The sequence below is a fragment of the Fukomys damarensis genome, unplaced genomic scaffold (assembly GCF_012274545.1).
Source record: "Fukomys damarensis isolate Sample0158 unplaced genomic scaffold, DMR_v1.0_HiC HiC_scaffold_39, whole genome shotgun sequence".
In the NCBI taxonomy this organism is placed as follows: domain Eukaryota; kingdom Metazoa; phylum Chordata; class Mammalia; order Rodentia; family Bathyergidae; genus Fukomys; species Fukomys damarensis.
The window spans coordinates 45,866,684-45,890,548 of NW_022900951.1; the positions used below are offsets into that span (position 1 = coordinate 45,866,684).

Genomic DNA, 23,865 nt, shown 5'->3' on the forward strand with positions numbered 1-23,865 from the left:
TTTTTTGCGAATGACTTTTTTTTGGGTACTGGGGATCAAACTCAGGACCTTGCACTTGCAAGGCAGGTGGCAGAACCACTGAGCTAAATCCCAGGCCCTGTGAGAATGACATTGTATAAAATAATGGAATTTAATTTCTTAGTGTAAGAGCTAGTATGCAGCAGGGGAGGGCATGAATATGTAGAATGTGTGCAGGATTGTGTCTGAAAAGTGTAGGTTCATGCAGTTTGTTTTATCTGTATGTGTATCTACAAGTATCCTTCGAATTATGAGTGTGTCTCTGTCTAGAATTGTGTTTCTATAGAAAGGCAGTTACATCTGTGTGTGTATGTGTGTGTTACATAATTTTGAATTATTTATTGGTGAGTTGGTACATATACACTCTTAAATATTTCTATATAGATATAGGCGCGTGCATGCGTGTGTGTATGTGGTTTGTGCACCTAGTTTGCTTATGAACTGGTGTAAGTCTGGATGAGAATGAAAATTTGAATATTCATGTACACACATGCCCATTTGCAACTGTCTCTGTGCGCTAATGTTTCTATGCAATGTGACTAGCTATGAATGTGTTAGAGTATTCACAATACAACATCTAAAGAAAGTGAAATGTTTGTATGGCACACTGGAGTAAAATGAAAATGTTTTAAAGGTACTGGGGCTTGTTACATTTTTTTCCATATTATGCAACTGTGGAGATTAAAACAAAAATGCAGTTTTAGACATGAAATACTGAATTTGTGTACAATTTTCAAATGAAATATTTTCAAATTTTTTTCATGACATGCTTAAGCTAACTTCTAAGACCATACTTTTTTATTCACTCATGAAAATTTGTAGTGGTCAACATCCATGGCCATTTCTTCTGAGATTTTGGTCATGAGTGCTTTAGTTTATTTTATGGTCATTTCACTCATTTGTGATCATATTAATCTTTTTTTTTTATATACCTGGAATCAAACTCAGGACCTTGTGCTTGCAAGGCAGGCGTGGTGCCACTGAGCTAAATCCATGGCCCAATTTTAATCGTGATTTGGAAAGCCGGTTAGTGCTGAACATAGATCTTCTACATCAAGGTATTGTGCTTCTTGCTGAAAACCCAAACCAAATAAATGAAATGAATGACAACTGGTAGTTCTTACACGATATAAATTTCCATCATGGCCTGGCACTTCTTGAACTTGAAAGCCATGTTGTTGAAGGCAAGACCCATTCCATGGAGGTTGTTCAAACACATGTTGCCCTGAGTCCGCTGTAATTACACTGAATGTGTGAAATGTAGCTGTACGCTTCTACAGATCAGCAAAGTTCACCTGAAAAACACAAATTTTGGGGGCATCAAATAGGATTGCTATGTGTACATATATCTTTCTCCCCAATAATCAGAATTTGAATAATTCAGTCTTTCAGTTATGTGCTTCAAAGGGAGGATTCTTCTTTAAATCTACCACCTCTTTTTCTTTTCTTTCAGTAAAATGTGATGTTGAAATTCCTTCTAACACTCATGCATTTTGAATCCAACAGAAAATTTTCATTTTGAATACTTAAAATAATGATGAAGATTTCCCCTAAGTAGACAAAAACATTGCTCAATACATTTTAGTAAATCTTCTGTTGCATTCAAATTGTAACACCAAGTAAATATCAGTCAGGGAACCATACTCAACCTCACTTCTCCTAAATTGAAAATTTCCTTCAAATCTACAAACCTTGTCAGTACTGCATACTCCAAATACAATATTTTTAAATGTCTTTAAATTTTTCATTATAACTTTATTCATGTGCTCCAAATACCATTTGTCGAAGCCAGTAAGCATCAAATCTTCAAAGTTAGACTCATTCTCAAAGAAATGCTTAAATTTTTAAGCTCATAAATTGCTTGTAAAATTCCTGCACACTGGACTGGTAACATAAAGTTAGAGTCTTTCTGGTGATGGATGATACTTCAACTATGAGACTTGGATCTAAAATCTATGAATTGAAAGAGAAAGTAAGCTTCTACTAATAGTGAGGGTAAAGATTTGTAGATTTGCAGAAAAAGACTTGGAATGACCCAGGTGGAAGAACAGAGTACAGTATATGAAATCAAGAAATATGTTAAAGATAAATGAGAAAATACTGACAGTGTCATGAATTAATGGAAAACCCCTAATACAAGGGTCACTCCAAGTGGCTCAGTTGCCCAGCCTGGGTTCAAATTTGTGATCTTCTTGCCTCAGCCTCCTAATGTTCGAGGAATATAGATGTGGTACCATTTAAAACCAATAATTAGGGTGTTCTCATGTGTGAGTCATGTGGACCCACGTATTTCCTATCTCCCAGGGCTCTGGGGTCACTAGATATGCACGATTACAGAGCAGACTAGTCTGGACATAGTTGGATAGCTGGAATAAAGAAAAACTGCAAAAAATTTAGTAGGGGCTTAAATAAGAAGAAAATAAACCTCCCAGAAGGGACGGGATCTCCTGAAGGTCTCAGAATGCAGCGAGAGGTGCTGTCCTTCCCTTGCCCCTCCTGCTCCCCTAAACCTCAACCTTATCCCCTGGAAAGGGGCAGTTAAAAGATCCTTACCAGATGCCAACACCCTGACGTTAGACTTCCTAACAGGTTATTTGTGTATTTGCTCACTTTTCACATATGATGCATTTGTTACCTGTTTAAAAACACAGTACAGAGAAAAATAAAGATATGAGTTATCTTCCTATTTACCTATCGATTCTGAAGGATATTTGTTTAAATAACAAGGTCTGTCTTGATTAGAGGACATTGATGATCATTAATTACTAAAAATATGTTACACATGGGCTGGGGATTTACCTGAGTGGTTCTGCTGCCTGCCTCACAAGCGCAAGGACCTGAGTTCAATCCCCAGTACCCCCCCCAAATGTTACATTTCAAGTTTCATCAAGAAACCAAGCTCAACTTACCCTGTCTTTCAGCAATTCATGCGATCAAAATTTACTTCCTTAAAAAAAAATTCCCACACACTCAAGGCTTAAATAGCAGAGAAAGGTTTACAGATCCCAGTTCTTCGCAGAAAGCTGAAATACAGGTGAGGAATATCTTAGATTTAGTTAAATTTACCCAGCATTATTTTCTATGAAAATTAGACCTACAGGTAAATTTTTACAGGCGAATGAATATCTCTGTTATCAAAACAAACTTACTGCCATCACAACAGCAGCATCAGACTTATGCAAAGATCCATAATATTTCAACATATTCACGGATCAATTTGCATATTTCAACCTTAGTTTATTTTAGTATGTTTGCATCTCTCTTAGGGGTTCTAACTAGAACTGTAAACTAAGCACAGTCAGAAAGCATCAACAGATGCATCAATATAAAATGAAAACTCTTTCCACTCAACAGTCTTCCAGATTAGTATCTTCTCAGTATCCTTGACTTGTCATCAGAAATAATTGAAAGCGTCTCCTTTCCTATTATCTTTACCTCACTGGTCCTAAATATAGTATGGACAACTTCTATGAAAACTGCTAATGTGAGATTTTACTGGGAAGGACATTGTAGATGTGCTCATTAATTGTGCAACACTGTCACTAGCTGGTTGAACTCCTTTTAAGAATGTTTTAACTATCTCATAAAACATATCTTTCTCTCTATGTCCCTCCTGCATGGAACTGGGAGCCTTTTCACATTCTAAGCAAGTACTCTGCCACAGATCTACATTCCCAACCCTGGATTCTTTCTATTGAAGGGGACAGGAGAACTTTGTAACTTCTAAAAACTGATTTTTCTCGGTGTTCTTAAGAAAGCAGCACTCAGAAACAAAAGCATCAAAGCCTAAACTTGCCTTTTATGAATCAATTCAATTAAGTTTTTGTCAAGCTTTGTACATTTACTGACAAATATTTTTACCTAAAAACAAAAGGATAGTTGTGAAATACCACTAAGGACCAGATTTGGCTAATTTTATTTGTTTGTTTGTTTGTTTGTTTATGTTTGGTTCTGGGGATCAAACTCAGGACTTTGACGTTTGTAGGGCAGTCGCAGTGCCAGTGAGCTAAATCCCCGGCCCCAAATTTCGCTAATTTTAAGAGCAAGCAGATGCTAATAACAAGTAAATCAACAAACCAAGAAATAATAAAAATGATATGTTTTTAAAGGAGTCTTTATTTTTAGAAACAGATGCTTATAAGAACAGAAACAACTTTTGAATGAAATGATGTAATTAGATATGCTTCAGGATAATGGGAAATGAGAGAAATGGGCAGAGTTATATGCAAATCAAGGCTGGTTCTGAGCTGACAGTTGGTGAATCTGAGCATTGGGTACAATGAAGTTCGCTACAGTGTTCCTTCTACGTTTTTATGTTTGAAATGCTTTATTTCAAGCACAACCAACTCACAGCCCATAAGCTGGCTGTGTGCTTCCTGAGACGGCTAGTAATATAGCCCTACAAAATTGTAAACTTTTAACATTATTGTATGGTTTTTAATAATCTACTTCATGATTCAATTGCACGATGCTCTCACTTGTGTGACTTGGAATGTAAAACATGGCATTTACCAATAATAGTATTTCAACCTACCTACACGGGTAAGTACCTGTGGTGACAGGTGCTTATTGTTGTTAGGCAGGCATGTAAGCTTTCTTATTTCATTGTTAGACTTGGATTTCTTGTGTTAATAAAATAATTCAGTAAATTAAAATACAGGGAAAAAAAGAAAATTTTGTTACATATATACATTCGGTATATTTTATATGTGTCCCAAGACAATTCCCCTTCACTCAGTGCAGCCCAGGCAAGCCAAAAGGTTGGATACACATGCTCTATAATAAAAAGTTATTCTTATAAGGAAGCAAATCAGGAAAATTAAAAAATAATTGCTGGTAAAAATACCTAATTCTATATAATACAGATTGGGCATTCCTAATCCAAAAATCTGAAATCTGAAATGCTCCAAAAGTTTTTGAAAAGTTTTGAGCATGTACCACAAGTGAAAAATTCCACATCTGACCTGTTGTGACAGGTTGCAGTCAAAATACAGGTGCACTAAATATATTGCATTAAATTGCCTTCAGGCTATGTGCCTAAGAGGCATACAAAAACACAAAGGAATTTTGTATTTAGACTTGGGTCCTATCTCCAGGATATCTTGTTATATATGTGCAGATATTCCAAGAATTTAAGAAAATCCCAAATCTGAAGCACATTGGGTCCCAAACATTTTGGATAAAGGATACTCGAGCTGTACAACATGTAGTCTGTAATAGTAATAATCATAACCTTTCCTCTTCTCCTCCTTCTTCTTCTCCTTCTCCTTCTCCTTCTCCCTCTTCTTCTTCTTGTGTGTGTGTGTGTGTGTGGGTTTGTTTGTTTTTATAGTGGTGGTGACGATCTAAGTGAGGGCCTTTGCATGTTAGGTGAGTACTATACCACCTGAGCTACACTCTAGCCCCTAATCTTTCTGTTTATGTAGAAAAAATTGTGGAAAAATACAAACAAGATCAAATTAAAAGAAAAACATTGTACATGTGGGTATAGGTCATATCAGAAAACCTCACTGATGATAAACAAATAGCAAAGTAATAATCAAACTATCTGGGATGTTTCAATAGGAAGTGCTAAAAAAATTCATAATCTCCATTTTCCCACAGCCATCTGGAGCTCTTGCTATGGTGAGTGCCTACCAGCTGGGCATCTCTACGCTTGTTTTCACATATCCCTGCAGAAGTTAGCTGGTCTATGCAGATGAGTGGGTCTTTCCCTGAGAGTGCACCTGTTGCAGGATGTATATATCAGTAATTGTATGTGTGTGCATGTGTGTGAGAAAATTGTTATGTTCGTGCATGTTTTCAATATGCAAGTGTCTATGTGAGAGTGTCTGTATACAGGGGCAGTGTTTATCTTTGTGTTTGGCTCTCCTTGCATATTGCTAAAGTGTGTGTGTGTGTGTGTGTGTTAGAGACAAGAACAGAAACAGGGTGAACATACATCTGTGCATGGGTGAGGGTTCATGTGTGAATGGGCACGTGTGTATATGTGCCAGGATGTATATAACTGTGTTGGTGAGTATACCTAATTTATGAGAGAGGGTTTGGATTTTTCTCCATGTAAATATATTTGTAGGTAAGTATCTGAGGGGAATTCGGTGTGTACATATCCGTGTGTGCGTAGAGGGGGGTAGGTTTCAAGTGTGTGTGAGCCTGCTGGCATATGTAAGATGACTTTGAATATGAGTGTTAGTGTGTGTGTGTATGACAATATAGACATGCCACTGCATACACACTTGTGCTGTGAAACTGTCTGATTGGGTGAGATTATTTGAATAAACAGATATATTGGATCAATGGTTATATATGTGTCTGTGCGTGAATGATAGTGTATATGAATAGGTTTGCTGCTATGTATCTGGCAGTGTTTAAGAGTTCATCCATATGTATGTGTGTGTGTGTGTGTGTGTGTGTGTGTGTGTGTTAGGGGAATTATGGGCCATTACATTTTTGTGAGAGTGTGAATCTGAGTGCGTTTGTGTGTATGAGCAATTCTCAGCCTTCTCAAACCCAATGTGTTTTTTAAAACATATTTATCACACCTCTTTACTATCTGGAAATGGAGTTCTTAATCTCTCTGCACGTGTAATTTTAAAAGAAAATCCATATAGCATTTCATACAATATCCATGTTATAATGACTATTATATAAACAAGAAATAAAAAAGAAATGATTTACAAGAAAATAGTTTATATTTAAATATTTAAATGCTCGAGTGTGGCACTCTCCAGATTTAAGAAAGTAATCAGAGGCTTATAAGGCCTTATAATAAATATGGATTTAGCAGAAGGGGAAAAATGAGACACAAGAAGTACAGGAAAATGACAGGAAGAGGCTTTCGGATAAGATTTTACAAATATTTTTTTCCCATTTATTATAAATTCAAAGTCCTAGGGGATTCGGGACATTTGTTTGTGGTGTGGGACTGCCCCACCTGACACTGGGTGGTAAGCATCTCACCCTGGAAACCTAAATGTTAGGACACCCTACACCCCAGACTTGTGGCAATCAAAAATGTTCCTACAAATGTCCAAATGATCTCCTGGGGACAGCAATGCTTTTAATGAGGACAAAGCACTGGTGCTTCAACAGAGTACATTGTGTACCTCTTTCAAAGGCAGAGTACAAAACCTACCTCCACCTCCTTTTGTGTGTGTGGGCGTGCGCACCCCATGTGTGAGCTAATTGGTCTTAGGTCTCCATAGCATTAGGCAATCTGAGGGGGTCTGTGAGTGTGCAGACCCGTGCACAAGGGTATGGGCACTATCAGGCGTGTTCTGTCCACCACGCACACCCATCCTTAGCCTCAGCTGAGCCCCAGCTGTCGCCGTCAGTCTGTGCTTAGGAACACAGACACAAACAGTCTCCCTAGCTTTCCCGGCAACACCAGGGCTTTGTTCATTTGCTATCATTTGCGTTAGAAGAAATTGTTTTGTTTTGTTGTTTGTGGGGGTTTTTTATGCTTTTGTTTTAATAGAGACTCTGGGCTACACATTATTCACCTTCTCCATCTCAGTGTTTCTCTCTGTCTTCCTCTCTGTCTCCATCTTTGTTTCTGCTTCTGCCTGTCGCTCTCCAGCTCCTTCTCTGTCTCTCACTCCCCAGCGTCACCCTCATCTCCTCCCTCCCCCGGTCATCTAGATCTTTCTAGTCTGAGTGTTTGTGTATATGAGCAATCCACGGCCTTCTCAAACCCAGTGTGCTTTTTAAACATATTTATAATGCCTGTTTACTATCTGGAAATGGAGTTCCCTGTCCCTTTTTCTACCTTTCTCTCTCTATCCCTGTCTCTATTACTTTCATTTCTCCATTGTGCTGTCTGAGTCTTTTTTGTCAGTCTTCTTTCCCCTTTTGTCTCTATTTCTATCTCTTCCTCTCTCTTCTTTCTGTTTCTGTTTCTGTCTTTTCCCCTCCTGTCTGACTCTATCTCTGTCTCCCTCTCTGTCTCTCATTCTCTCTCTCTCTCTCTGACACACACACACACACACACACACACACACACCTTTCCTTCTGTCTCTGTGCGTCTCTCTTTCTCTTACATTCAGTCTTTTTCTATACCTTTCCCCTTGCCTACCCTCAAAGCTAAAATGTGTGTGTATGTCTGTGTATGCTCGTTTACACATATGCCACTGAGAGCCACCAGGTGCCACTAGGCTTTGAAGAATTGAAAGGGGCCCTTGGCCCCACTTCTCTCCTGCCCAGGACATTCTCATGCCAGTAGGCTACTGGCTCTGAGACTTCACAGTGCCATCAGCTCCAGGTGACTGTGCAGGCCAGGTTGGTTTGGGCTGCAAAACAGTGCAGAGGGGACCCCTGTGACTGGAAGAACAAGGGCACGAAGACATCTACTCAAGCTCCAGCCCAGACAAGCTCTGGCCTCCACAATAATGCTGAGCTTCTCCAGCTTCTGCCCAAGTAGCCTTGCTGCCTTCCTTCTGGGACCTGCACCTTATCACGTCCCTGCACTCCCAGCCTGCACACACCAAGCCTTCTGTTTCCCTGAGCTTTGTTGTGCTGCTCTCACTGCACTCTATACACACTCCTCAGGCCTCTCTTTGAACAAAGTCTGCCTGGATGTCTCCAGGGAGCCTTCGTTAGCTACCAGTGCATTTGGTTCATCGATCAGTTAACTTGAGATCTTTCCATCGACAGCCTACCATCTGCTCTATCCTGCTCTTTTAGAGAAAAGTGAGTGAGTCTACAATCCAGGCCCTTAGGAAGCTTTCTTTCTTTTTTTTTCCAACTTAATTGAGTTTATTGGTACATTTTAGGGATACAGTACAGTTACATTCATTGTTGGGATCTTGTACCTCTATATGACAAGTCTTGGTTCTCATTTTTTCCCCTTACCTCTGCCCTCCCTTCAACCCCTCCTCCCCTCCCCATCTACAACCACTTTATTTCCATCTTTTCATTATCTCACATTTTTTTCTTTTCACTTTTTACTCTACCCCTACCCGTCCAACTTTCCCTACACCTTTAGCTCCTTTCTTCCCATTTCTAAATGTCAGTAATCTTATTAGAATCTTATGCATTGTTGCAGATTATTTACACCAGGTAAACTATTCAGTATTTACACATGTGTGACTTATTTATTTCACTTAGGAGTATATCTTCAATATGTATCCATTTTCCTATGAATGAATCTATTTTCTCGTTCTTTATGGCTGAGTAATATTCCATTTTATAGAAAAACCACAACTTCTTTATCCAGTTTCCAATTGATGGGCAAATAGGCTGTTTCCAAGTTTTAGCTATTACAAACTGTGCCACTATAAACATGGGTGCACATACTTCTCTGTGATATGATTCTTTTAGTTCTTTTGGAAAGATACCCAGCAGAGGGATGGCTGGGTCAAATGGAACCTCCAGTCCAAGCTCTTTGAGGTATCTCCATATTGATTTCCATAGTGGTTGCACCAATCTGCACTCCCATCAACAATGGAGAAGGGTTCCTTTCTCCCCACAACTCCGCCAACATTTGTTATTGTGTGATTTTTTTATAGCAGCCATTCTTTGTGGGGCGAGGTGGAATCTCAGTGTTGTTTTCATCTGCATCTCTCAAATGATCAGTGATGTGCAACATTTTTTCATATATTTACTTGCTGCTTTGACTTCTGTGTCTGATAAATCCTCATTTCGGATGCCCATTTTTGAATCGGGTCTTTATATTTGGGGGGGCTGATTGTTTTGAGTTCTTTATATATTCTTGATAATAGTCCTTTGTCTGAGGAACAGCTGGTAAAAATTTTTTCCCACATTGTAGGTTGTCTCTTAGTTCTGCTGATGGTTTCTTTTGAAGCACAGAAGCTTTTTAGTAAGATGAGATCCCAGTTGTTGATTCTATTTGCTAGTTCCCGTGCTACTGAGGATTTGTTCATAAAGTCTTTTCCTATGCCAGTGTCTTCCAGAGTTCTGCCTAACTTACCTTCCAGCAAGTTTAATGTTTCTGTTTTAATATTTAGATCTTTAATCCATTTGGATTTTAATTTAGTGCACGGTGAAATATAAGGGTCTAGTTTTAATCTGTGGCAGGTTGAAATCCAGTTTTTCCAACACTATTTATTAAAGAGGCTATCTTTCCTCCACTGAGGATGGTCAGAGGAAGCTTTCTTTCTAATAACACAAGGCAGACAAGAATAAAAAATATTAAAGCAAATTATAAAGTGTATTAGAAGAGAGACATTCTAGACAGAAACATGAGAGAAAGGGGCATGGAGTGACTTTTTGCCTACACTGTTGCGGGAACCTTCTGATAGTCCCTCCACTTCTACCTTTGTGTGATATGATCGGTTTCCACAGTAGCAAGCGGGATCCTGTTCAGTTCTAAATCATACAATGTCTTGCCTCTGCTCAGAACCCTCCCAAGACTCCCATCTCATTCCAAGTCAAAGTCTTCACTATGGTCTCTGAGATCTGTCCTTGCCACCTTTCTGATCTCAGCCCTCAGCCCTTGCCCTTCGCTCACTCTGTTTGCTCTCTGTGGCTTCCTTGATCTTTCTCAAATGTGCTATGCATAGTCCTACCTAAGGGTTTTTGCTCTGGCTACTTCCCCTGCCCAGACTTGCCTTCCCCCAAATAGCCACACGACTCACTCTTACCTCCTTCAGGTTTTTGCTCAGATAATAATCCTCCATGAAGCCCACCCTGTCTACTGCAGTGAAAACTGCAACACCTTCCCCATACCTAGCACTCCCTATCCCCCTTCCCTCTTTTATGTTTATTCTAAGAACTTGTCATCATCTGACATACTCACTTCACATATGTCTCTTTTTATTTCCTAGAATGTCAGCTTCACATGGGCAGGGATTTTTATCCATAGCTGGATTCTCAGTACCTAGAACAATACCTGGCACACAGCCGATGTTCAATAAATCTTTTTTTTTCAGTGAATGAATGAGCATACATACATCTTTATATTCACACATGCTCCCCATATCACTCAAAATAAAAACCAACATCCTCATCACGACCCACAGTCTGGCTGTGGACACCTCTGACCTCACCTACCACTGTTCCCCTTGCTCATGCCATTTCAGTAACACTAATCTCACTGTTCCTTGAATATGGGAAGCATGTTCCTGATCATGAATTAAAAAATCAATTTGAGGAATTCACAGAATTTGGGTACATTACACATAAGATCAGTGCTGTTTTTGAAATTTTGGATTGAGATGTGTGTGTGTGTGTGTGTGTGTGCGCGCGCGCGCATGCATATGTGTACTGAGTTGTGATGTAAAATGTCTTAGGGATTTGCAAGGGGGGAGAAGAGCTGCACCAATAACCCCACCCATGTAATTCATCAACAGAGGAAATAGGTAACCAAAGACATCCAGAGAGATGAAGCATCCATACCCAGCAAGGAGGGAGTAGGAGCAAGAGTAAACCAGGTTTAGGGTCTGACCCTAGCTGGGGAGTCAGTGGGGGGGGGTGCTCATAGACACACTAACCCTTCCCTTTCTATTTCTTCCTCACTTTTCTTTCCATCTGCTTCTCATTGTCTCTTAACACACTCTCTCTCTCTGTGTCTCTTATCACTCTCTTATCATTCTTGTTCATCCTGTCCATTTGTATCATTTTCTGTCCATTTACATCTTTGTTGCCATTTTTCTTTCTTTCCCACACTGTCTCTGCAGTGTCTGTGTTTATTTTTCTCTTTGTCTCTCTCCTGCCCTCATCTCTCTGTCTCTCTGTGTCTGTATTTTCCCCCTTGTCCATATTTGCAGGTACAGCCCAGCAGGACAACTGATGGAGTCCCTCAGGACCCATCGAGTACCAGACTGGCTCACCCTGTAGGGTTGGAAGTGGCCCTTGCCCCTCAGTATGGCCAACACCACCGGAGAGCCAGAGGAGGTGAGCGGCGCATTGTCCCCACCGTCAGCATCAGCTTATGTGAAGCTGGTGCTGTTGGGACTGATCATGTGTGTGAGCCTGGGGGGCAATGCCATTTTGTCCCTGCTAGTGCTCAAGGAGCGTGCCCTGCACAAAGCTCCTTACTACTTTTTGTTGGACCTGTGCCTAGCTGATGGCATACGCTCTGCCGTCTGCTTCCCCTTTGTGCTGGCTTCTGTGCGCCACGGCTCCTCATGGACATTCAGTGCACTCAGCTGTAAAATTGTGGCCTTTATGGCCGTGCTGTTTTGCTTCCATGCAGCCTTCATGCTCTTCTGCATCAGCGTCACCCGCTACATGGCCATCGCACACCACCGCTTCTACACCAAGCGCATGACACTCTGGACATGCGCAGCTGTTATCTGCATGGCCTGGACCCTGTCTGTGGCCATGGCCTTCCCACCTGTCTTTGATGTGGGCACCTACAAGTTTATCCGGGAGGAGGACCAGTGCATCTTTGAGCATCGATACTTCAAGGCCAATGACACTCTGGGCTTCATGCTTATGTTGGCTGTGCTCATGGCAGCCACACATGCTGTCTATGGCAAGCTGCTCCTCTTTGAGTATCGTCACCGCAAGATGAAGCCAGTGCAGATGGTGCCAGCCATCAGCCAGAACTGGACATTCCATGGTCCTGGGGCCACCGGCCAGGCTGCTGCCAACTGGATCGCTGGCTTTGGCCGCGGGCCCATGCCACCAACCTTGCTGGGTATCCGGCAGAATGGGCACACAGGCAGCCGGAGGCTCCTGGGCATGGACGAGGTCAAGGGTGAAAAGCAGCTGGGCCGCATGTTCTACGCAATCACACTGCTCTTCCTGCTCCTCTGGTCACCGTACATTGTGGCCTGTTACTGGCGAGTGTTTGTGAAAGCCTGTGCCGTGCCCCACCGCTACCTGGCCACTGCTGTTTGGATGAGCTTCGCCCAGGCTGCTGTCAACCCAATCGTCTGCTTCCTGCTCAACAAGGACCTCAAGAAGTGCCTGAGGACTCATGCCCCTTGCTGGGGCACAGGAGGTGCCCCAGCTCCCAGAGAACCCTACTGTGTCATGTGAAGCAGGCTCGTAGGCAAATAAGCAGGGAAATGGTCATGGCCTCCGTGATGGGACCAACAGTAAGGGAAGGGTTGGGCCCCATACAGAAGCCTTTTTTTTCTGAGCTCCAGCCTCAGCTTTCAAACCAAGTATAATCTAGGCACTTTTGCCAACACCTCCCCAGGTTGGGGGACTGGATGGAAAACTGGGAAAGAGGCATTTCTAGTTTTGTGGGGCCTGTCTCCACAGCCTCCTTCTCCACTTCTACACTCCCATATTTTCTCTCCCTCCCTCCCCCTGCTCTCTTCCTCCCTTCCTCCCCCTTCTCTCAAATGACTTTAGAAAAAGAAAACAAAACTCAAAATGCAAGTTTTTTCTACTAACATCTGAGGAGACAGGCTTTCCTTGATTCATATGTCTCTCCTCAGATTGTCCAGAGGAGGAAGTTTGTCCTGTAAAATAGATTGCCAGAGCTTTTATTGCTCCCTCTGCTCCCAGGCCCCTTCCCTTTAAAAGTCCTTGAAGTAGAGCCTGGATGGATGTTTAGGGATAAATTGATTCTGCTGATAACAGGGGCAAAAGAGGGGACTGGACTCACAGGGAACAAGGATGATTAATTGCTGTGTTGTATGAAGTGCTGTTTTGGGCTAGGCCTGATCCCAAGCCCAGTTTTCTCTCCCTCCCCACCGTGTCCAGACCTTCCAAGTGTTTCTTGGGGATCTGTTTGAGAAGCCAAGAGGGTAGGGAGAAGGGCCCCCAGTATGGGCCCAGGCTAGGTGAAGAGCAGGATGTGAGCTCAACTGCTCAAGCTCAAGAGAGCAATCTTGGCTACATTCTCTCGCACTGCCTCCTGAACCCCCAGCTGCTATCTCTCCTTCTTGAGGATGGGAATCCACTCCAGCCCCACTAGAGCTGATATGGGTGTCCTGCAGGCAGGAGATACCCTGCAAGGAAGTGTAAGAAGGAAGCTGAACCCCAGAGCCTGGGATCAGAGCTAAATTCAACCCAAGAATTGTCTCCTGGGTTCACACTAATTTTCTGAAGATGAAAATTCTTTTGAGGCCTTGATAACTGATCATGGTACAAACTCCAAGGCACTATGAACTTGAGTCCATTCCTATCTGACCTCTTTTTGTCCCTCTCAAACCTCAGGGGCCTCAAGCCCTTCCTTAAGAGTCCATGGTCTCCTAGGCTCTCAATCCCAAACACCCTTCCTCCCACCAACCTTATCTACACTCAAAAGTGGAACAGATTGCAGCCAGATTCCCCAGGTGAACGATCCCAGGCCTCCCTCCCAGGGGCAGAATCTACTCTGATCTTACTTCAAGGCCAGTTCTGAGGATTGGTGAGCCAAGCTGGCACTCTTTTGCCTGGATTTGCCCAGGCTCTCTGTCCGTTTCTCATTTGTTCTGGGAACAGGACCTATCTGTATTTATCTATATCCCCTTTTTTCTTCCTTGTAGAAGCCCCTGTCCTAAGATCCCTCCCCTAATCCAAGACAGCCCCTGAACTGGGGAAGCCTTGACCCAAAGGGATTGAGGAGGGCACTCTAGGCAGGAGAAAATTAAGGAGCCTGGCTGTGGAGTGTCCCTGGAAAGGCAGGCCAGAGGCTGAGAGGTGTCCTAAGATCCCTCCCCTAATCCAAGACAGCCCCTGAACTGGGGAAGCCTTGACCCAAAGGGATTGAGGAGGGCACTCTAGGCAGGAGAAAATTAAGGAGCCTGGCTGTGGAGTGTCCCTGGAAAGGCAGGCCAGAGTGGCTGAGAGGTCAGGGTTGGGGTATGTGTTCTCTCAGTGATAGTGATGGGGGTGCCTTTCTGAGGGGTTGGGGTGGGGAGACCAAGGGGTGGGGGGCAAATAGGGTACACTCAGGAGGGTTTTCCTCCATTTCTTTTTTCTAACCGCCTGGATTCACCATTGGATTTTGTAAATGGAAAAACTAAAATGAACAATGTTATATTGGACGTTTTATTTTCTGTGTGTGTGTGCACATGTGCACGTGTGTCCTGTCTGTATGACCACATGTAGGAAAGTATAATTGTGTGAGATAGTGTACGTCTGTGAGACTTCGTGTGGTGAGACACCCTTAAGGAAAACTTATCTGGTGCACACATAAGCAAATGTCTGTATGTGGAGACATAGCACGCACACACACATCTTGTTGAGAGGAGACAAACTAGAGTACTGCTGGTGCAGGCAGTGGGGTATTCAGGAGACAGAGTCTGGAAATTATATGTATGTACGTAACAAGAGGATTGACTCCCACCTCAGAAGATCGTCTTCCTTTGGTTCACGCTCTGACTATGGGGAAAGGAAGTCAGGATACTTGAGAACCTCATCTTTTTTGCCTTGTCCTGAGAGACTTTAGTCCCCTCGCCCAAACTCAAACAATGTGTTCTTGAAATTGGACCATCATGGAGAATGGGGACTAATTGAGGTTCAAACCTTATGGGAACTGATGGGGATAGAAAGTGCCCTCACAAAGGTATTGTTTCTGGAGGAACTGCTCATTCTGGGCAGGAGCCTTTCCTAAGGGTCCACTGTATACAGCTGGGATTTTGGTCAGCTTTGACTAAATTCAGATAAAGTGATGTCATGGCAAAACAAACAAACAAACAAAACAAAACAAAAAAATCTCAAGTCTGGGAACATACTCAGTTGTCCTACTTCCTGGGCACTCAATTTACTACTTCTTTACTTAATTCTCTCGGGGGTACAGAACTGAGTTGACCATAGTCCTCAGTTCTTAGCACATTATATCATCATTGGTCCATGCAAGGCCCTTTTATTCTTTGTTGTTTCATTTTGTACCCTTCATCACCCGTCCCCTATTCCATCCTTTCACACCCCACATAGGCACTTTCTCTTTCGTATTTAACATATGTCCTTCCAATCCACTGTTCATGTATTTATTTACACGTGTATCTGTGAAAAATATATGGTACTGTATCTTTTAATTTACATAAACAGTATTGTACCATAAATCTTGTTTTTTACTCAGTATTGTTTTTGAGAGATCCAGCCATGTTGCCGTATATAGACCTAATTCATTCTAGCAATCCATCCTAAAACATATATTACATTTTTCTTATCCATCCCCCTGGTGATGAATTCCTAGGTTCCCTCTAAATCTCTGGTACAACAAGGCTGCAATGGACAGTTACCTACACTTCTTTTAGGGATACCTAATATAGGAGAGGAAACAAGCTCAAAGAGGAGCACTGATTTGGTTAGGGTGAGGAGAACACCCATTGATGTGAATTCCAGAACCAAAGCCAGACCTCCACCATTATGACTCACCCAGGACCATCCATCTCTAATCATAAAAAACAAAACGTAAAACAAGCAAAAAACCCCACTTAAAATACGATTAAAAGCAGATAAATTTAAGAAATATTTAGTAGAAGAGATAGAAAGCCCTAGAAAAAGCTAGAAGATGAGCAGAATGACTCAATCATTTTATGACGCACATTAAGTTTTTTTTTTTGTGTGTGTGATTATCTCTAGAGCCATTTTTATAGAGATAGAAAACGCCACCTTAAAATCTGGCCCGCATACCAAAGACCCAGGGTGCCTAAATTGCTGGCGCCAGGCCAGCCGGGGTTCTGAGAAGGAATAGCGGAGTTCACCCCTGAGGCAGAAACAGGAGGTGGGGGGAAGGGGCAGATTTAAGAAGTGCGTAGTTGCTTGGGAGAAGGGGGTGGGGGAAACGAGAGCGAGGCTCCTCGATTTTGAGCACAACCTGCTCAGTGCCTGCGTTTGTTTTTCGTCTTTTCTGGTCTTCAGAACGGCTAGTACTTTTCCCATTGGATAAAACGTTGCAAGAATGAGAGAGAAAGCTTCTCTCCCTAGCTTTCTTTGCAACCAATTGCCTGGCAGTTTTCCTCTCGTCGCTGGGGGGGGTGCAAGGGGAGCCAATCGGAAAGTGATGACGTGTGTGTTGGCAAGCGGGTTGCGTGAGAAAAGGAAGGGGTCTGAGGGGCGCAAGCGCCGCCGCGGCTGCCGGCAGCCAATGGTGAAGCAGAGCAGGCCCCTTGCGTCAGAGTGGGCGGGGCTTTGGCGATTGGCGCGGAGGGAGTAGGGCAGGCGCTGTGGGAGGGAACTCCAGAGCGAGGCAGTGAGGCGAGCTGGTCCTGTGAGGGTACGCAGCTGCCTTTCAGGTGTGACTGGTAGCGACTGCGGAAAGCGAAGGAGCGAGTGCAATCCCCTGAGCTTTCTGAGAGCGATAATCATGGACCGCCCGGATGAAGGTCCTCCTGCCAAGACCCGCCGCCTGAGCACTTCTGAGCCCTCTCAGTATCATCAGCCGCCGCCGCCGCCGCCGCTCCTGCGATTGCCCCTGCCTCCACCCCAGCAACGTCCGAGGCTCCGGGAGGAAACCGAGGCGGCACAGGTGCTGGCTGACATGAGGGGGGTGGGACTGGGCCCGGCGCTGCCCCCACCTCCACCCTATGTCATTCTCGAGGAGGGAGGGATCCGCGCATACTTCACCTTGGGTGCAGGGGGGCCCGGCTGGGATCCCGCCATTGATTCGGGGTATGGGTACGGGGAGGTGCCCCTTCCCACAGGGAGCCTGGAAACACTCCCCTCCGAAATCTCTGGGGAAAGCCTGGAAATTGACATTCAGGTTTCAGAGGCCAGCAGTCTTGCTGAAGAGAAGGCCCTAGAAACCTGTAGCTCAGAGGTGTGGGGCCCCCAGATATTAGTGGGTCCAAAGAGGCATGAAGAGGCTGTCATCATAGTGGAAGATGATGATGAGGATGAAAAGGAAAGTGTGAGGAGGAGGCGGAGACGGAGGAGGAGGAAGCAGAGGAAGGTGAAGAAGGAAAGCAAAGAAAGAAATGCTGAGAGGATGGAAAGTATCCTGCAGGCGCTGGAGAGCATTCAGATGGACCTGGAAGCCGTCAACATCAAAGCAGGCAAGGCCTTCCTGCGTCTCAAGCGCAAGTTCATCCAGATGCGACGTCCCTTCCTGGAGCGCAGAGATCTCATCATCCAGCATATCCCAGGCTTCTGGGTCAAAGCAGTATCCTTCTCATCGGTACTCATGGGCCACAAACCCATGACAGAAAGGGAGAGGTGGGGGGAGGGACAGTGAGGGTGTTGGGGAGGGGCAACGATGAGGCGAGCCCTCTGTGGGAAGACGGGCTAGATTGGGTGGAAGAGGGATGGAAAGAGGAGGGCAAAACAGCAGAGAAGCTGGACTGGAGATGATGAAGGGGGCCGGGGGGTGGGCACACGGCCTAAAAATCTGACCTCAGATGGGAAAGGTGAGAAGAACATAACAACAACAAAAAAAATGGCTCACAATGAAAAGGAGGAAGGTAATAGAGGTGGCACGCAGCAGAAAATTGTACCAGAGATGGCGAAAGAAGGAAAGGAAGGGCATATAGAAGATGAACTGACTCAGACAGTGAGGTGGGAGGAGAAAAGCACACAGCAGAGAAACTGCCCAACTGTGTACTTAAGCTACGCAGGGCTCTGCGTGGGCACTAGGAGATCGCAGTCCTGGCTGAAGTGCTCTCCATTAGAGGAATGGGGGCTAGAGAAGTGCTGGAGCCTCTGAAGAGTCAAGAGAAAGAATACCTTGGGCTGGAGATTTAGCTCAGTGGCACTGTGCCTGCCTTGCAAATGCAAGGTCCTGAGTTCAGTCCCCGGTACCAAAAAAAAAAAAAAAAAAAAAAAAAAAAAAAAAGAGAGAGAAAGAACACCCAGGTATGGAGGGCAAGGAGTTAAATGAAGGAAAGAGAATAGGAGAAATCCCATTCACTATTGGTAATTGTTAAGCACATCCCAGAGGAATATACCTAAATATGTATAGCATGTTAACACATAGGTTTAATATCTCAGCAGAATTACATGGATACCCTGGTATAAAGTAGCATAAGATCACAGGCCCTCAGTACCTAGGCACAAAGTATCACGTAGACACAAGACTTATGCAGACACAGTATTATATGACCATGGGTCCTCAGCAGACCTTCAGAGCTATTCACTCACCACTACATATATAATATCATGTGACTATAGGCCCTCAGCAACAGATACAGCAGCATTTAGACACAGGGCCTTCAGCTCCCAGGCACACTAAAGTGAATACAAACCCTCAGCACCTAGAAACAAAAATCATATGGACATAGACACAGGAAATAAAAACCACCTAACACAGAGGTTTAATTTTGCATGCACAGTCTGACCACATAGATGTGTCATGGCAATACAAGTACAAGTCATAGCCCATAACCCACTTGCTCCATATACATTAACACAGAAGGAATCCTCCTGTTCCAGCCTCTCTTGCTGTGCCCTGCCTGGACTTCCCTTCCTTTTCATTGAACAGTTAATCCTTGACCTAAACTGCTCCACTCATCAGTTCCTCAACCACCCCAGAATTTCAGTTTTGATCAGCCAACGTGATGAAGACATTTTCCGCTACTTGACCAATCTTCAGGTCAGGCCAAAGAGGAAGGCCAAAGAATCTGGTTCTTTGAGGTGAGGAGGGTAGGAGGGGCCATGGTGTGGGTAGGTCCCATCATTACCCCCATCTTGAGCAGGTACAGGATCTCAGACATATCTCCATGGGCTACAAAATGAAGCTATACTTCCGGACAAATCCTTACTTCACAAACACAGTGATTGTCAAGGAGTTCCAATGCAGCCGCTCAGGTAAGTGGCAGTCCAGGATAAATCCATGTCCCTCCATCACTAGCCAGTCTCCACTTTTTTTTTTTTTTGGTAGTGAGTATCAAACTCAGGACCTTGAGCTTTTGAGGCAGGTGGCAGCACCACTGAGCTAAATCTCCAGCCCTGCCAGTGTCCTCTTCATGACTTCCTCTGTCCCTAGGCCGGCTAGTATCTCACTCCACTCCAATCCGCTGGCATCGGGGCCAGGAACCCCAGGCACAGGGTCGCAGGAACCAGGACGCCAACCATAGCTTCTTTAGCTGGTTCTCAAACCACAGCGTTCCAGAAGCTGACAGGATTGCTGAGGTAAGGCTACTTTCTGGTATTGCCAGAAAAGGCCTTGTTAGGCTTTCCCTTGGTGTCTGGGGAATTGGGAATAGGGTCTGAGACTTACATTCGTGGTTCTATCCTTCCTTTTCTTTTTCAACAGATTATCAAGAATGATTTGTGGGTTAACCCTCTACGCTACTACATGAGAGATGGGGACATCAGGGGAAACGGAAAGAAGCAAGAAGAGAAAGAAAGGTGATGGGAAAAATTGGTAGCTGAGAAGTAGTTTGTTGGAGGTGGGGCACAGACTAGGCTAGTAGCAGGATTCATAGAGCCACAAGGGCCCTTTGAGATAACTGAGTGCAGTGTTTTACAAGTGAGGAAAAATGGCCTGAGGTTACAAGTGTAGGCCAGGGGCAAAAATGGGGCTCTCCTACCTTACCCTCATCCCTAGGAACCCTTGTAGACCTCAGCCTCCCCAGTTACTTGCCACCTTTCAGTGTTTTCCCTGGGCCTCCTACTAACCCCACACTCAGTTCTAAATTTCCCTACAGTAAAGCCAAGGAGGAATATGAGATGGTAATCATGGAAGATGCTTATGACCATTATGCCATGGAAGACATTCTCAGCGAGATCTCAGACATTGACGAGTCTACTGACAATGAGACCATTCATGACATCAAGATCTCTGACTTCATGGATACCACTGACTACTTCGAGACCACTGACAATGAGATAACTGACATCAATGAGAGCCTGTGTGACAGCGAGAGCCCTGACTACAATGAGAGCCTCAGCAACACGATCACTATCAGTGACAGTACTGATGACATTGAGACCACTGACGAGAGTGTTGATGACAATGAGAACCCAGAAGACAAGAATACCTATGACATTGAGTATCCCAACAATAATCCTGACAGTGACAACAATAGCCTGGGAGACATTAACCAGGGCAGCAGTGGTAATAACCAAGATAGCATGGAGAGTGACATTGGAGATGAGAGCAGTGATGAAGATGATGGTAGTGAAGGTGACAATGAGAGCAGTTATGATGATGGCAATGAGGGTGACAATGAGGGAAGCGATGATGATGATGATGATGACGATGACAGAGACATTGAATACTATAAGAATGACATGGTAGTCTTTGACAAGGATCAAGATAATAGCACCTACCAGGAAAGCTATGACGATGAGATAGAGATCATCTCTGATGAACCAATGGAGGAAGAGGAAGGTGAGCAAGACCCCTCTTTACCTTCCCTCATTCTCTTTTTTTTTTCAGAGAAAGCCTGGTACAGGTAATTCAGACATGAACACAGTCTTCTTATGGAGAAAAGAGAAAGCATTCTTTTTAAACAGTGGAAGGCCAGAAAACATTTAAAAATGTAGCAAAGGTAAAGAAATGGTGCAGTTCTAAGTGAAGAGTGGATAGGAGATAGGACACAGTGAGTGGAAAACTAAAAAAGGCACATATATACAGAGGGGAAAGTGACACATTCAACATACAATGTACTCAGCCCTGGCCTTCTAGCAACTCCCAACTTCTAGCTGTGTGAAGTTAAAAGAATACTCTGTGAGCCCAGAGGATAGACAGACCAACTAATTCTGCATCAAGAGTTGGGAAGGTAAGGAGAGAGCTAGAGAAAGAGAGTGAACTTTGAATTAATTAGAAGCTACATTCCCACTGAGAAGTACCATGGGCCATACTCAGTGGAACGGAGAATGTGGCAAGGGACCTGGAAGGGTGAAAACACATAGCATTTTGGGCAAGGTTTCCAAAATTGTGTCCTGAGGATAGTTTACCAGTTCTGAAAGCTGTTTCTTACAGAAGAGTGTGGTGGTCAAAAACATTGCAGAAATACTGCATGTAATAATACTTCTTGTAGCTGGACGTGGTGGTACACACCTGTAATCCCAACGCTTGGGAAGCTGAGGCAGGAGGATCACCACAAGTTCAAGGCCAGCCTGGGCTACATAGTGAGTTCAAGATCAGCCTGAACTACACAGTAAGGCCCTGTCTCAAAGAATAACAGCAACAACAACAGCAACATACCTCTTTTAGAATCACATGTACATTGACTCCTTAAAGGCTTTGAGAAGTCTTGCTCTAAAAACCCTATTTCAATTTGTAGAACCCAGCATTTCCTAAATTTCATGACCACAAGCCAGTGTTCACTCCTCACCAAAGAATGCCCATTGGGAAATGCAAAGAAAGGATTACGTGCAGGGGTTTTGAGGAGAAAGTGAGGTGGGCCCATTAGGGAGGTGGAAGTGACAAACATCAGTCATTCCTGGAGTTTCTGGCTATGGGGTCCCTAACAGACTTCCACTGAGGGCAGGGACAGGGTACCAAGGATAAAGCTGTTGAATGAATGAGTTGCCTCAATCTAGACATTTTCAGATCGGGCAGGAAAACTGGATTGTCAGTCATTTTTGTTTCCCACCTGATGGCATCTCTCTGTCCAAGAATCGGAAGCAGAACTGTCTGCCCAGCTCTAGAGTGGGTTAGGGAATTGTGCTTAAAAAGACAGAGGGGTGCCTGTTTGGATCAGATTGGGGGGAAGAAGTGAGGGGGCTGCCTGGGGTGACTAGAAATTCAGCTGAGGTTTGAGCTCTGGAAGAAACACATATTGAGGAATACAGTAAGGAAAATAGCTACTTTCAGAGAAGTATCAATTTTCATAGAACAAAGGCAGCGAGCCTGCCCTGCCTTCCTGTCTCCCACTCATCCTTACCCTGGAGGCCTTGTTTTAAGCAAAGGCCCTTGGCAAGTGGTCCCAGGCCCTCAAAAGCCCTGGCTGTGTGTTCTCTTCTCTTTTAGAGTCATCTACCTGCCCATCTAATGCTCTCCACCATTTTCCCTTCCTTGCTTCTCTCCCCTACACAGACGAGGACAGCTACCAGGAGGAGGAAAGTGAAATGGACTCAGAAGACATTGACATGGAGCAAGTGCTTCACGTTCCAAATGCTTGGCCCAACATGAAGAAGATGGGGAAAACTGGATAAACATCTACTCTTTCCCAGGCATCTCCTCTCAGTATCCCTCTTACCCCCCCTGCCCTGTTTGCCCTTCCCCTCAGCCCCCTCCCCCCCAAATTGTACTCCTGGGGTGTAACTGACTTCGCACACGGGTTTAAAGTTTATTTTTATGGTTTAGTAATCGAAGAGTTCTCATTTTGGGGGTGGAGATATTCCCTGTATTTGGCCCTCTTTCCCCACAGGCTTCTGTGTGCTGCTATTTATTGTGATGCCTTGGTCAGGGACCCTTTAGCCCTCTTCTCTTTGGTGTTGGCCCCAGCCCCTTCCCCCATGCTATAATGAGTGGACACCCTGATCCTGAAGTGGGCAGGGCTGTTGTGGCCTTCGTTGTAACCTCGCAGTGGCCTTGGAGGCTCTGCCTCCATCCTGTTTGCCCAAATTTTCCCCTTCCACATTCCTCTCTTACGGCCTTGCCTGCTAGCTCGCCAGGCTTTGATGTCAACACTAGGCTGCTTAGCCTTTGCTGTATTCCTGACCCCCTCCCACAAAAGTCCCGCCTCTCCCTGTGAATTTTCATGACCCTAATAAAACTGAGCAAATTCAGAGTGTCGCTTTGAGTCTTTTGTCCGTCTCAGTGCTATCCTAGTGCGCCGTCGCCAGTGGCCAGTCTCCCCACAGGCCAGTCTCCCCACAAGGCTACCTGTCCCACACCACACGCGGGTCCCTGCAAGATGGTCGTAGCTCCAGGGTTTGACCCGAGGGGAGCAAGCTCAGCCAGGCAATGGAGGCATTGCATCAGACCATTGCGGACTGCACTAGCCAATGGCTGAGCGGTGTTGAGAAAGCCCCGCCTACTCCTTGCAGCAACCAAGGACCCAGCCAGGTAAAGAGCTTCCCACTCCTTTCCCTCTGGCGCAAGCCTGGAGAGGTGTTCTGTGCCCTAGAACATCAGTTTATTTGGTGATTCATCTTTTCATTTAGAAT

General features: G+C 44.3%; 2 protein-coding genes across 4 annotated transcripts in view; both read left to right on the forward strand.

The window, feature by feature from the left end:
- Positions 1 to 14,540, forward strand: part of Gpr173 (G protein-coupled receptor 173) — a 26,641-nt gene extending 12,101 nt beyond the window's left edge. For all 3 annotated transcript variants that reach the window (XM_033760148.1, XM_010629753.2, XM_010629756.2), the window contains one exon: positions 11,745 to 14,540. In XM_033760148.1, coding sequence (XP_033616039.1) covers positions 11,842 to 12,963 — 1,122 coding nt within the window. In that variant the 5' untranslated portion in view covers positions 11,745 to 11,841 and the 3' untranslated portion in view covers positions 12,964 to 14,540. The remainder of the gene's footprint in view (positions 1 to 11,744) is intronic.
- A 2,464-nt stretch (positions 14,541 to 17,004) lies between these two features.
- Positions 17,005 to 23,484, forward strand: Tspyl2 (TSPY like 2). Its single transcript, XM_010629750.3, has 7 exons — positions 17,005 to 17,968; positions 19,316 to 19,393; positions 19,497 to 19,608; positions 19,787 to 19,932; positions 20,057 to 20,151; positions 20,451 to 21,136; positions 22,790 to 23,484. The coding sequence occupies exons 1-7, from the start codon at positions 17,174 to 17,176 to the stop codon at positions 22,906 to 22,908; spliced, it is 2,031 nt and encodes a 676-aa protein (XP_010628052.1). The 5' UTR covers positions 17,005 to 17,173; the 3' UTR covers positions 22,909 to 23,484.
- Positions 23,485 to 23,865: the final 381 nt, after the last annotated feature.